The following is a 15,220-nucleotide window of genomic DNA, read 5'->3' as shown; positions in this document are numbered from 1 at the left end:
CCGTTAAGTATAGTCTGCTGTCTCTTTACTGTTTCACTTTGTATTGCCTTAGCCAGTGTCAGGTCAGCGTCCATTTGTAGTTGTTCAGACAATCTTTTGTCTCTTATTCCAACCACTATTTTGTCCCTTCTTCTGAGCTCCTCCTTCAGTACACCAAAGCCACAATTTTCGTCAAGTTTGTGCACTGCTGTGAAATAAGCCTCTATAGTCTCACCGTCATGCTGACATCTGCTATTGAACTGCGCTCTTTCGAAGATTATGTTGTGTTTTCCGATGTAGTGCTGCTCAAATGCTGCTTTGACAGCATCATATTTCTTTTTGTCTGCATCAGACAGTGGTAAAACTGCTAGGACATTGCATAGAGAAGAGAACTCACCTGGTATTCTTCCTCCTGGGCTTGAAAAGTTTCTGGGGGTGTTAACTGTACAGCTGTCGCCATCTGTGTTGATTCCCATGTCCTTTCACGTCCGGAATCCGAGTCCTCCGGCGCGCCGTCTCTCTTGACTCACTCGCCGATGTGCCGGTGCTAACGAGCTAGCCTCTAGCCCGTATGCTGTTCGGAGCTCCACTGTCGTCTTCGTAGCGGCCAGTTCCGGTTAAAACTGCGGGAAACGTCCGTAGTCGACAGCTAACACTGTTCTGAAACTACCATGGAGACTTACAGTTCACCACTTCTGACACCATGTATAATAATAACACAGGACACCGGTGAGTTGCTTTTTAGTCACTCTGTTACACACATTGCATTGCATTGCATTGTGGAAGCTAAGCCTCATAAGACTAGTAGTCCTACTACTACTACACTAATGTTATGCTCACTTCAAGCCAAACAAAGTACTGCAACTGCTTGCAAGAGTGCTGAGGCTGTGGTTCTTGGACAGTGGTTTAAAAGGCTGTCTAACTGTTCAGCCATGGAAAAAGGTGGCAAAATACATCCACACATTGTTAAAAAAGACCCGGAAAGCCAAAGAGTCTATCAATCAATGTGTTTGTTGAGCACATGAATGGAAATGTAAAGTTTCCCCTTAGTTGCTTGTTTGTTATCGTCTTTTCATGCATACACAGACTGAGTTTTCGTGCTACGTTAAAGTTAATCCTTATGCACACAGTCTTTCCTACCAGTTGTGATGTTCTCCTGGCCAAATATAATCTCTTCAGCCACACGTCCACCCATGCTAACATCCATCTGTGCCAGTAACTGAGAGCGAGTCTCACTCCAGCTATCATTCTCTGGAAGCATAGACACCTGGGAACCGGAAAAGGGGAAAAAGAAGATGATTAGCAGCAGAGCTGGTGATAAATTTAAATATGTTCAGATTATAAACTCCAGGTTTTCTTACATGTCCCAGACTTGGGCCTCTGGGCATTATAGTAGCCTTGTTGATAAGCATCGCGTCTTTGGTGTAGTAAGCTACAATCGCATGACCTGACTCATGATATGCTGTGATGCGTTTGTTTCTACTGTCTATTTCTGCACTCCTCCTTTCAGGACCTTGAAGTAGAGAGAGGTTATGGTATGGTATGGTTAGGGATTAAAAAACTTGTAGAATGGCACATTAGCCTCTCCGGCAACCGGAGAACTGGAAGAGATGTGAAATACTCATCATTACAGCTGAACAGATATTATTTAGGAATCTAGGTAATTCTACCTTTAGGCAGTTTTCCTCCCAGCACTGTGAATTGATGTGGGTTTTTGAGGAACTCCACCACTTCCTGCAGCTGGTTCTTTGCTTCTTCCACTCCTTTGACATGCTCAAATGTCACATTTTATGTGGACAGGGTCCACTGCCGAGTCCAGGCCTGATATGGTTCAGAACCGAACTGTCAAAAATGGTTAGATTAAAGTTCGAAATCACACTACGCCACGTGGTTAATGAGCACGTAGCCTATTGTTATAACACATTTTCAATTGGTTAGTAAAGCAGACTAACTAAACTAAATAATACTAATATTCTAATATGAACATATTGGAGAAACTTTAGAGAAGAAAACAGAGCATGTACATAATAGGAAGGGGATTTTGGAGATGCCAGAAATTAGTTGACCTTGAGAATCTGCAGATGCTGTGTTCCAAAACAACACATTACGTTTAGCAGACTGCTACTACAATTAACGATGATCGGGTGGCTGGCGGGTGCGGGTATTAATTGTTGAAAAACACATTGCTTCGGGTGGAGGGCGGGTGGATTATTGATATTTAGCAGTGGGTGAGGATGACATTACAGCTCATCCACACATTTCTATCACCTATTTTACTCTCACTGCTGTTTGATTTTTATTTGTGATTAGATCAGCGTGATTGATCTTTTGTTTAGTTGTTGGTCACTGCTTTGATGGTATTGGACATTACAGCCATGTTTTTGAGTCTAAAATTAAGTGTAGAATATTTTCCACCCACCGTGCTGCTGCTTTAACAACAACAAAAAAAAAAAAGGCAAAATTCGACACGGGGGGCCTTGGCAATCGACTCTCAAAATGCTGTTTGTTCCAATCTCTACCGCGTATGAACAAGTCTGTGACCGGCAGGCTACTTTATAGACCCTTTTGAGAGCTACGTCACAGTTTGGGGTCAGAAAACACACTCGGCCTGGAACTAGTAGAAGTAGTAGTACTAGTACAAGTTAGTACAAGTAGAAGTGGAACTAGTCGACAGGCTACTAGGGTTAGAATGTTTGTACACAATGAAAGGGTCTATATGGACTAGATGTTTATTTTTATTTGTATTTTCTAATATTTGGAGTTTGACAAATGGCTGCATCTGTTCAAATTTGTTAAAACACTAAATGACTTTATAAAGCAGGAACATGTCTCTCAAGGGGAGTTATTTACAGATTCTGAAAAGTGTGATTTCTAAGCTTTCCAACAATGTCCAACATGTAAATCTGAAAATATTTGAAGAAGATGTAGCCATTTGAATGTACTGTAGGCACTCCTCAAACTGGTTGAGGGAGAATTTTAGCCTCAAAGGTTTACACCTTCTGGGAGCCATCACATTTACGTAGTCCAACCCCCTCCTGGTCTAGTTGTGAGTGACATCTGATATCTGTTAGCCCACAGGACATATTGTAGTAGTTTTCAGTGATGTTGATAGCCCTGCATCCTGTGTCTCTGATGGAAATAATTTTAAAATGACGCATTTATTTCACCGTTGTTGCGTCGATGAGACGCGTACTGTATCGAGCCTGTTCGTTGTCCCCCCTCCCAGTCTCCGCTACAGTGAACATAAAGTAATAGCGCTGCCCCATTGCAACAGAGCCTACTCCTGTACCTATACCTGCCAACCTCTACGTATTTTGCGTAGCAGATACGCAAATGGGAATAGCAGCTTTCAGTTCATCTGTTTACATGTGCAGTGCAGCAGCCCACAGGCTACAGGCTGTGGCTCTAACTTTAGCCTGCTAGGAAAAGACAACTTCAACCATTGTGCTTGCTTCCATCCCGGCGTGGGGTTAGGGTTGGGATTGGGTCATCGAACAATTGAAGAACCACTGCCAGGTTGACTTACTGACTGCTCCCCTCGTTGCTGTGCTCCCCTCGTTGCTGTGGACTGCTCGTACATTAGGGGAAGATAGAAAATTACAGACTAAACTGATATGCATATATGTTCATTGTTTTACTCTGTGTCTGGTAGGCTACCACCTGACCTCTGTACCCCCTTGAATATCTGCATAAGCTGTCTAGATGCTCTGTGTTGCTCCTTCTTGCAAGAATAAAAAAATATGTCTTTGTCTCTTTTACTATTTTTGTTTTTACAACAGTGATGTCTCAAATGCCAACACAGCCAAGAAACCACAGCCCTATGCTGTAGTACAGGTGTCTTGCTACGAGCCAGAGTAAGTGCAGTGCCAAGTTTGACGTTGTTTGGATACGTAATGCAAAATATATTGTTAAATATATCGGTAAAAGAAGCCACATTGACTTTTGCCACTCGACTGTAGAGGATAAGCATCCGCGGGTCAAAAGTTTAGCGAGTGCAAGATGTGTGGGTGATTATTATGTCTGACAATACGGTGTGCCTACATTAAAATGAGTCAGCAACACGCCAACAAACACAGGTATGCAGTGGCTATTCAAAACTATGTAAAATATGATGTGCAATAAACTGACACTTCGAATAGCCCAGCCTACTTTGGACAGTCATAAAAACAAATTAACAAGTATTTATGCTGCACATGCAATACAACTGTGTTGCTTTTATTTTGAAATGTTTTTATTTTTTATTATTATTTTCTCAATTACTAAAACTATATAATTTATATATATTTATGTATATATGATAAATTTTATATACTGTATATATATATACAGTATGTGTGTGTGTATACATATTGCCATTGATGGGAACAAGAAAAGGAAAAAATATAATGAAGTACACGAATTCCCCACAAGATGGTGAAGTTGCCTAGAAAACTTCCCATCAGCAGAGAGTGAGAATTTCTCCCTGAGGAGGTAGTGTTTTGTTTTGTTAGTCTGTTTGACCTAACATGATAACACACACCAAAATACCATTGTAAATGTTATAACTGTTTGGAAAGTACTGACACTGTGGGAAAGTGAGTGACCTTAGTGCAGGTTTATACTCAAGTGTTGTCTGTTAAATTGTGTTAAATTGTGTGGGACATTAAGAGAAACTAAATGTCCCAAGACATTTCCTAAGGCTGATACAAAATATTTAACTTTGTTACTAACCGAATGTAAAACACTTCATATGTTCTGTTATTGGCATTTTTTTAGTCTTTAAAACCTCTTGCTACTTGAGCCTATTTATGCCTATTTTTTTTATATATATTAGAGTGATTTTAGTCCAAAGTTACAGGCGAGGGGTCACATTTTGGAAACATCTGTGCAATTTGGATTCAAACCATGTATTTAACTACTTTCTTCACTTTAATATATCTATTAATGTTCAATAAAACAATTTCTGGCATTGTTTCAAAGTTCCTGCAGACTTTAATATGTTTTCCATTCATAAAACACACACCAGCTGACTTGTCTCTCTTCTCAGGCCCGTATCTCAGCGAGGGAACGGCCTACATGAATGAACACATCTCATTGGCTTCCTTAAAGGGGACATATTATGCAAAATCAACTTTTTAACCATTTAAATACTTATATTTGGGACTCTGGAGGCCCCACCAGTCGCCAAAGTGTGGAAAAAGAATACTCAGTCATATTTTCTTGGTCCCCTTAGTGTAAGTATAGGCGATAAAACACTCGATGTTGAATTCCCTGCACTTATGACGGCAGCATGTTTAAGTTTACTTGGAGAGCTCCACCTTAGCTCCACCTTGTCCCTGCGAGAGTGCAGGCGATGGAGGAAGAGCGGTATTATGTCAACGCGGAGGGACAAGTGTGCTGTTGGTGGCTGCACAGTGGAGCACAGTGTTTTACACAAACTTCCAGAGGATTTTATATATGAAGCTAATGTGTTGGATAAAGTCAGCAAACGTGTGTTCGTGTGTTCGCACCACTTCGCATCAGACTGCGGCCAGCGGTCGCCGTATTTAGTCAGGGGACGTATTTCACTGACGTACAAACACACACATTGTTAAGAAAAGGTCACATAGAGCTCATAACTGACCATTGTGACACGTCCTAATTAAAAATATTTGTTCAGTACGTCCTCCATGACCGGAGCACAGACTGTCTGATACAGTCACATACAGCAGCAGTTTATGCAACTCAGCGGTGGCGATCAGCAGTGCTGCACTCTCTGTGAAAATCAGTTAAAAAGACATAGGGACAACACCGCTGATCGCCACCGCGAGCGGCGACCTGCCTAAACTGGCGCTGTATGAGACTGTATTAGACCGGTGACTGTATGCTCCGGAGCTGGCGATCAGTCAGCTTCAGTACGAAGTTTTACATGTAGTTATTCATTTAGGTGTTATTTTAGGTTTTACAGCTTTGTAGACCAGATTTTTATGAAATTTTATGAAGTTTTCCAAAAAAAATATTCAAAAATCATGATCCTTAACGAAAAATAAGTTGCGTAAACTCCGTCCCCCAATTGGAGGACCTTCGAGGACAAGATTGTAAAGATGATGTTATACTAATTGATTCTCTCTCACACCAACTTCTTTCATTTTTACAGTATATGATGTGACAAAGACCATAGGTGTGAGTGAATGGTTGTTTCTCTACGTGGCCCTGTGATGGACTGGTCACCTGCCCAGGTTGTGCCCTGCCTTTTCACCCTATGTCAGCCAGGATTGGAACCAGTTTGTTAGAAAACACTCTATGTGTCCATGTTAGGGGCTGGTCATATATGGACATTGAAACAAAAGGAGTCTTACACTGTAAGTTAATGATATTGAAAGACAGTACACTACATTTAAAAGGCATAATTGTAATTGCTTACTTGGAACAGGTCAGTAGTTTGGGTTTGCAGCGTTGTTTATACTGTGCAGAGATTTTGGAGTAAGCACTGAAAGATGCAGCCACTGACTGCAGAAGAACTGCATTATGATTAAAATCTTTTGGTCTTTAATTTATCGAACCCATGTCTACACGTGTTCCTGATTCTCATCTCTTATCTGCCCCTTACTGGGAAATTAGGTTAACTCTTCTGTGAAGTTTCCATTTTAGAAGAACGGCTAAATTGAGGGGTTTTTGGAAAAAAAAAAGAAAGTTGACTAGAAGATGTAATGGTTTTAAACTGCTGTCAGTATATTTTCATCCCTTTGGGTGTCTCCTCTTAAACGAAGTAATTTCATACTTGATATTTTCATTAACACGTGAACATTTGTAACATCTTACTCATGCTGACATGTACCTCTGAGTTTTTTTTTTACATTTTTCTTAACATTCCTCCTTCCTTTGTACAGAGGCCAGTGCAAAGACCAAAGATGGTGTCCAGTGTGCCTTCGAGGAGCTTGTGGAGAAGATCCTCCAGACTCCAGGGCTTTGGGAGAGTGAAAGCCAAGGCCAGAAGATCCGTCTGGAGGACCAGGAGCAGGCAAGTGTTAGGGGATGTGGAGGATACTGTTCCATACCGTGATACTGAAACAAAACGAATGACCACAGACCAGAACCTGAAAGCTAGAGAGAGGTGGAAGTAGATATGCCATGTCTGGTCTGAATTCATCAGTGAATTTATCAGATATTTAACAGTGATTTTGTTGTACATAAAGGTTTATAGCATAGTGCCTATAACATGAACTAATTTGTAGGTTGCTCTACATTAAATGTCAATTTTGATAGAAAATGATTAATGAGACAATAATAAATAGTAATAAACAACTTTTAACTGGAGCCATGTCACCATCAAAACCTCTTTACTGCTTTCTTGAGCTATAATCTCTATATCCCCAGAAAACTGAATCCAAATGTATCCTTTACTTTTTGAGTTATGCTGCCCATAGTCAGACAAATAAAAAAGTTAACATGGCCGAAAAACATAACTTCCTTGGCGGAGGTAATAATGTGAAGTCTGAGCGGTTATTCAGCTTTGGGAGAAAGTTTATCCTGCTTTTCTAACTTCCAGAGCTACAAGTGCATGGTGTAAAATAAATAAATCGATATGGACAAATCACTCAATATCATGAATAATTGTGATGAGTGTCAAAATTTAGTCCTGAGTGAGAGTTAAATAAACCAAAAATGTTTAATTTTTATACAGTAAAAACATTCATAGCAATCATGTTATAGCTCAAAGTGTGTTTGTTTTATTGTTATAGTCATTGTTGCTCCTCAGCCCTATGTTCTATTACTTGAGCTCCCTGGTATTTTGCCTGTATGTATTTGGTCTCAAACAGGTCCTATTAACTTTTTCTTTTGCATTTATTTTGAAGTTAGTGTTGTGGTGACTGACACATTTTAAATCTTAGTATTTCCCAGAGCTTTCTTTCCTTCCGTCCTAGGTAAATATATGTTGCATCTTTTCAAATCATATGCAGCAATATGTTAACCTGATATCTGCCTTAACGTTGACTGACATTTGCTGGATTTACGGTCGTATAATGTTTGCATTGTTTCAAAATGAAATAAATGATTGCGTCAAGATGCCGTCACTCACAACTAACTATTGTTTAATTGCCATTTGAGAACTGTCATTTCATCTAGTGTTGTGTAAACGCCAAGCTAATCAAAAGCAGGTTTACAGTGGAAACATCACTGAGTTGCTCTTTCCATAACACTTCGTCATACATGCGAGGATGAAAACATTCTTTGCAAGAAATGTCAAAAAAAATAGACCAAAGCCAGGAGACAAGTGGAAAAATCCTGTTAATCATGTTTAGTAAAATGGTCCCAGAGGATTGTGTGATTACAAGCTTATGTTTGGTGTCAGAATGTCCACAGATGGAACAGGACGCTCCCCACACATCTCTCTGCAGAGGGAGAGTGCACCAGACATTCTTCTCAGGCTTAACGTGTCCACGATATTGAGGTCAGAGGATTTCTGGGAGCTGGGTTTTCATGTTTTAACCTCAGTAACAAAACAAATGAGTGTTTAAGACATTATGTTAGAAGGCAAAAACACAATTTTGTCTCTTAAGAGGCCTTTTTAAAGATGCAACGAGGATCTATTGTCTAATCATTAAAAATAGTGTTACTTTACAATCAGCCATTATATGATGTGAGCATTGGAGCAGGTTCTCTACCATGGAGTTCATGGTATGGAAATGTTTTTTGCTGCCTTAAGGCCACCATAGTTTCTTCATACACTTGGATCTGTCTGTCTGTCCGTCTGTCCATCCATCTATCCTATACACAGTTGGTTGTAAAATGCAGCTTCACCCCCAGCCGCCACTAAAGCGTGAACACTAGTCTTTAAAGCCATTAAATAGAAAGCATTTCCCAAACTTTTTATACAGAGACCCTACTTTTCAAGATGACAAACAATGCAACCCAGATCCCAAAATAAAGGATATTCGAGCATAATACAACACAACTAACCATTTTCAACATGTGTTTAAAAAGCTTCATTTTCTGATTGTGTTATTGCAAACACACACTGGTAAATACTTTGTAAATAAGACCAAATAAATGCATTTTGACGTTGTTGCGGCATATCTGATCGTATATACCAGAGGTGTCAAACTGGCGGCCCACGGGCTGCATGCAGGCCCCGATCTCTTACATGCGACCCACGTATTCCCACTGGTAGGGATTTAAACGCAATTTCTCAACTGTCTCCACTCCACCATTCTCTCTGCCAACGCCCCATTTCTTCTTTGTTGGTTTGTATATTGGGTTTATGTTTTTGTGTAGCTTATGAAGCTCCCACTTTAAAACGCAAAACACATGCTCTGGCTGGTTTGTCCGTTCATGCAAAATGGCAACCTCCACAAAGAAAGGCCCTTGTCTAAAGAACATAATAAAAGGCTTATTCCAAGGCTACAAAAAACAAACAACCTCGATTTTGAATGCAATTATTCACTTGTGCTTTGGCTTTATCACAAGGGGGGGATTTCTTTCATTTTGAACACTGTAAATTGATCTATTATTCATTTTAAAATATTGATCACAGCTGCTCAACTTTGTATCAAGACACATGTTCACAGTTAGTTTTTAGCCTCATGCTCCCTGCATTAGAACAACAGCGCTACTCAGTTCAGCATGCCACCTTTCATTCCACATTACAACATTTCAATAAAAAAAGAAATAAATGAATAAAGCAATTTGTTAAGATAGAATGAAATGGTGAGAGCCACAGTTCACACGAATCACATGAAATCAACCACTAAACACGGTTCAGTGAAACATAAGTGCAGCTTCAGCAGCTGCAAAGTAATGATTTAGAGTGAACAACTGGTCAAAGGATTTCACATTGTGTTTATTCAAATAGCTGCTGTCAAACTTTAGCATTGGATGGTAATCCAGTCTCAATGAAGTTAATATAACTTACGGCCACAGGGAGCAATAGGAGGACATTAGGAAAGCAGCAACAAAATATTCAGCTGTGTTAGTTTTTACTATTTTACAAAGTAAAAAAGTTTTGAAAGAGTCTTAGGTTTATTAGCATAGTAAAATAACAGGGGCTGTACATATATTACAAAGCACTGCAGCATCTGGTTTTCCTATACTGGTCAATGTCCATAGACCACTCTTCATGTTTAAAATGATAGTTCAGCTTCTTTCTTTTTCTTTCTTTTTTTAAGTGTGGCTTTATGAGATAGACACACAGGACACATAGTCAACTTGTACTTTGCCGTCTTTGACTCCAACACGATGATGACACTCGGGCAAATTAACCGAATGAGGTAGCAGGAGACCATGCGGATTTCCTCTATGTGGACTTTGGCGGGAGAGTTTCCAGCCACACAAGTCTGTCTAATGGTGAGATAAACACAACTCATAATCATAAAGAACATGTACGATATTGTAGACTCAAGCGATGCAGATTTGATCAGGTTTTTGTTAAATGGCTAAATCAGGCTGGTTCCTGGTGATGGCTGTGTGCTGACGTCACAAACATTAAAGTCAGTCTTGACCTCGCACCTGGTTACAGTCCAAGCACAAAAACACAAAAAAACTGAACTATCCCTTTAATGCTTAGACACTGTTTGCCAGGGCTACTTTAACAGTCTGGACTTCTGAGATATGAGAAGACTTCTGGATGATGCGACTAGTGAGAGTGGGCCCTGTGGTGCAGCTCTGCCTCAGAGCACAGTCAGGAGCTGTAACCTGCATCCTGTCTATGACGGTGGTTCTCACTGTGGAGTAGGGCTCCTGGGTGCAGCTCTGCCCTTTGGCAGTGAGTGGCACCATAACACTGCTCTTATCCTCAGTATGGCTCTGCCCCTGGGCCAAGTTGGTCAGAGCCACGGCGGCGTGGATCTCCCTCCAGCCTTGGTCGTCTGGTCTCCGCTGGCCTTGATCCTGCTGTTGTTCCCTGTGGATAAATTAAAGAAACAGCTGTGAGAGTTGGACGATATATATTTTGGCTGAATTGACCTAAAAATATCAGCCGAACAGCTGCGTTAGAAACCCAGTGCAGAAATGTATGCTTGGATATCTCGTTGTGATTAAAAGCTGGAATAATATGGATGAATTACACACGGTGGTTTGTTTTCAGGAACATTATGAGCAGTGTTACTTTTAAGGCTGAAAAGTGAAAAAAAGCACATTATATCATAAATAATTACTCTTACCTGTCATAGTTAGCTGTCGTGTAGTCCACTGTAAAGAAAGAAAAACACTCAATGTAAAGATGCTGTGATTTTGATTGCAGTGAATATTAAAAGTCCAGTTTTAGTAGTAGTAATTAGTGACATCTATTTATTTGCCACTCCATCACAGGACCACACAGAGACATATCAACACACCTAAAGTCAATTTAGAGTGTCTAATTTGCCTAATCCTCAAATCTGCATGTTTTGGACTGTGGGAGTACTGCTGCCTGGGCGTGGCTGAACCATTTTCCATCACACCTGCTGCTCATTCCACTGATTGTGAGACTTCTGCCATAAATACCCGGTCTTCAGCTCCAGTCTTTGTCAGATTGTTGTGTAACATGTAGTAAGAACATACCTTTAGTTTACTATTGTCTGATATTTTTTTTTGTGCCTCCTGCCTAATCTATTTGTGTTCTCTTCTGCTCCAGATCAGCAGTAAGTAAGAGCTTAACAGACTCTTTCACTTTCCTGCTTTTCCCTGCTTTGGTTTATGCGTCTACTTTATGTTTCTTATTCTTTTCCGAAACACGCATCCGTTGTAGCTGCTGTAGAAAAATGGCACCGCAAGATGCCAGTCTTTGTAACAGCACAGCCCTTGCATGAAACAAAATTGTTGTTTTGTCAACCCCCCAAATGTTACACATTGGATCTTTAATCCATTTAAGTATGAAGTTACTGCCTCTCTTCCAGATTGGCCAGAAATGTTTGACTCAGTGAAGTGCACCACGCTGCCTGAGCTCAGCTGCTCAGGCCAAAACAAATGCAGTGTGATTTTTCTCTTGACTGTTTGCGGAGGGGAAATTTAACATTTGCATATTGTCTTGAGGAAAGATGCTCCATTTTGAGATTTTGAGAGCTTTGCTGCTCCCACATTCTTCATCTTTTTCCCCAAAAACAGTGCCTGAACCTGCTGTATATGTTGACTAAATCCTGAGAGGTACATTCATATCATGTCTAATGAAAGAATAGTTATCCGTGGAAGAGAGCGAGAGGTCAGTATTTCTCTCAATAACCTAAAAATCAAAGTACAGTATTTCTGGCTGGTTTTAGAAGTGGACTAAATGGCACTGTGGCATCATATTATATCACATGCATAATTCCTGTTAGTGGTATATGAAGAAAACCTTTTCCATTTCAGTTTTGGAGTGTTGCCCCTTTTCCTTGGATCAGATAGCACTTGGTCAGAACCAATTTTTCTTCAGAGAGCAATAGACAAGGAAATTAGAGGCCCTCTGTGAAACATAGTCTTTCAGTGCTAACAGCTCAAAAGGTCCCCAATTGATTTCCCCAGCCAGCCTGAAGCTAAAGCCCACTACTTGTTGATAGTAAATCATTCAGCTGTTTTATGCCTTTTGCTACTGATTGTCCCTGTACACAGTTCTCTCTTGAGCTGTAAAGTGCTCGGCCAAAAAAAAGAGAAAAGAAAGTGTTTCTGTGCCCCTGTTGTATTTATTACCATTAAAAAAAAACATTGTTTTACTTCTGGTGAGTTTCAAATTTACAGCTGGGATAAGTTACAACAGAAGTTTTACGAGGAAAAGGGAAGTTGCTCACGGTGTTTTTGGATTTTTTTTTTTTCTTGTACGCTGTACTGCAGTGGAGCAGTAAACTGTACGATGTTAGCGCTCAAATCTAATCTTATGTATCTGATAAATTAAATGTTAAGTCTTTTTACGTTTGCACAACAAAAATCATGCTAAAATTAAAAGTCATGAAAGAGACTAGAAAAGCTTAAAAGACTTGATTTACCTCTCAGTATCGCTAAAGCTCAATCTATAAAATTATATCTTGTGTATTTCTTTTATGACTATAAACAACTAGTTTTAGCCGTAGAAATTTAAAAACCCAAACACTTGTTCTGTGTAGAGTTAAAGTGAAGGTTTGTGCCTGATTTAATGACATTTACCACTTAGTGTTCCTAATATATTACATTCATAAAAAAGAATACAAGGTGGTCATTGTGACCCAATGTTTTTATGAACATTCAATCACAAACATCTATTCAGTTCATCTTTGAGTTGAAGTGAACATTTGTACTAAATAATAAAGAAACTCCCTGATGGCGTTCTTGAGATATTGTGTTCACAAGCCTGAAGCAAATAAATGAACAAGTCCAGAAGTAAATATGAATTTGTATGAAAAGCATCTTTGTGTTTTATAGGGTGTAACTTTCAATTGCTACAATAAATCCACTCTAATGTATTCTGCATGAGTTGATTTAAGTCTTGGGTATTCTCCCGTAACACGAGTTTTAGTCCCACGTTTCCCCAGAGTCGGTGACTTGCAGTGGTTCTCACAGGTGTGTCGCTGGGATCCACACTGGAAAACAACTGTGCCCCTGAAAAAGTAATGTACCCATATTTCCTCAGGGCAGATTAGTATTTGCAAATCAGAGACTCCCATCTCAGCATGCATGTTTTCAAGGGGTGGAAAAACGCAGCAAGGCATTGGTCCAGATACATTTTCGCCACTTTGTGTCTAATAAAATATGATTCTAGTCACATTTATGGCTCTCCAGCCTTGTTGAGGGGAAATACTCAACTTGATGCGAGTACCACATTATATGGTGCAAACTTGCGCCCATTCCAGGGCAGTTGTATTGTCACTGACATGCAGTGTATATACTATTCTAAAACACAATGTTGTGACATCACTTATAATTAACCCGACGGGTCGACTTTCCCCTGCATGACCGCGGAGGCGGGACAAAAACACACCACCTGACTGGCAGCGTGTCATTAAAAGTTTACACAAACGTGAAACCCCAAGCACTTCAAAAGTGAAATGAAGCGTTTGAAAGAGTGATGCATATACAGTGTTTTCTTAGTTCCGCACAAAGACTAAGAATGTATGTTCCAGAGGGGAAGAGACTCCCTGTAAAACCTCTGCATGTCGTACATGCAGGCAGGCAGGCATAGAAGCCATTTCTGCATTGTTTTTAATGCTATGCAGTACACAAACCTGGTCCATAGGTGGCACCATTAAAACTGTGGCATGCATTCTTAAATAGGAAATGACTTTCAGTCATTGTCAGGCATGCCACACCACATCGTGCACTGTTGTGTCCTGGGAACTTGTGTGTCACGAAATTTGGACCCTTTTTATTGCCATACGTGTGAAATGTGTGAAACATACGGCAACAAAAGAAATTCTCGCTGTGGTTGTTGTGCAACAAACTTATTAAAGACAATGAATAATAAAGAAGTGACAGAGTGACTTATTTAATGCATGTTATTTAAAACATATACCGTACATATAAATCTTAACTAAAAGGTTGGGAGACCCATCTGTGGGTCCTGACCCAGTGTTTGGGAATCTGCTGCGTCGATCCCCTGTTCGCTGCAACTTTTTACTTTTACCACAGACAAGCTAAGCTAAATGTAGCACCAGCAGAGGCCCTATAGTTTCAGAGCCAAGAGGCTGAGAGCTAACATTTCCCAACATATCTGAATGAATTAAATCACTGTAGCAACACAAATCACCACTTAGAAAAAAAATGAATTGTCTTGTAATTCAAGCAACCTTGGTAAAGCATTTCACTGTAGATTAGCCTGTTAAGTTTACGAGTTATCTTGCAGCTATTCAAGTTTTGGGTCAAATTGAGGTTACACAGAGATTCCCGCATGCAGACGAAGGCTTGTCACAGTCAATAAAAATATCCATTAAATAAACCGTATGATGGGCTTTATTTTTTTTTTTTTGCCAGGACAAAATGAACTTGAAGCATGTCCGCTTTAATCTGAGAGTGAAATATGCCGACGAGTAGGAACGGTTTCAAAAATCTTTTCGCAAGCTCTTGTAATGTAAATTTAGATTCATTTGAGTGGGAAAGTAACACTTGGGAGAAGCAGACTGCCAAAGCGCACACGAGTCCAGGACACACAACTACACACTCAAACGCTGATGGGAGCTTTAGTGACCTCACTCTGCGTAGTTTCACAGATGAGTGGCAGCTCTGACGGTTGCTCGACGGCGAGATGTCTTCAGTGCTTCGCTGACAAACTGCTCAGTTTCTACATTTTGGCTGAGGATTCCTCTCCTCACCCCGGGAAGAATAAAGTCTCAGACATTGTGTAATTGTCCTTGAGACTGGACTGGAC

At 40.1% G+C, this 15,220-nt stretch overlaps 2 protein-coding genes across 3 annotated transcripts in view; one reads left to right on the top strand and one right to left on the bottom strand.

Annotated features, from left to right (window-relative positions):
• LOC122767239 (ras-related protein Rab-18-B-like) overlaps positions 1-15,220 on the top strand; it is a 29,336-nt gene that overhangs the window by 13,164 nt on the left and 952 nt on the right. The window contains exon 7 of one of the 2 annotated variants that reach the window (XM_044022659.1): positions 6,828-6,958. In XM_044022659.1, coding sequence (XP_043878594.1) covers positions 6,828-6,958 — 131 coding nt within the window. Of the gene's footprint in view, positions 1-6,827; positions 7,016-15,220 lie in introns of those variants that run through there. The other variant, XM_044022671.1, reaches the window with a different exon arrangement.
• LOC122767227 (homeobox protein Mohawk-like) overlaps positions 9,142-15,220 on the bottom strand; it is a 12,260-nt gene continuing 6,181 nt past the window's right edge. Inside the window, exons 6-7 of the mRNA XM_044022649.1 lie at positions 11,097-11,124; positions 9,142-10,837 (exon numbers count right to left, since the gene is read on the bottom strand). Coding sequence (XP_043878584.1) covers positions 10,498-10,837; positions 11,097-11,124 — 368 coding nt within the window. The 3' untranslated portion in view covers positions 9,142-10,497. The remainder of the gene's footprint in view (positions 10,838-11,096; positions 11,125-15,220) is intronic.

The sequence above is a fragment of the Solea senegalensis genome, linkage group LG1 (assembly GCF_019176455.1).
Source record: "Solea senegalensis isolate Sse05_10M linkage group LG1, IFAPA_SoseM_1, whole genome shotgun sequence".
In the NCBI taxonomy this organism is placed as follows: Eukaryota; Metazoa; Chordata; class Actinopteri; order Pleuronectiformes; family Soleidae; genus Solea; species Solea senegalensis.
Note: the sequence above shows the minus strand (reverse complement) of the source record. Positions and strands in the feature narration are given on the sequence as shown.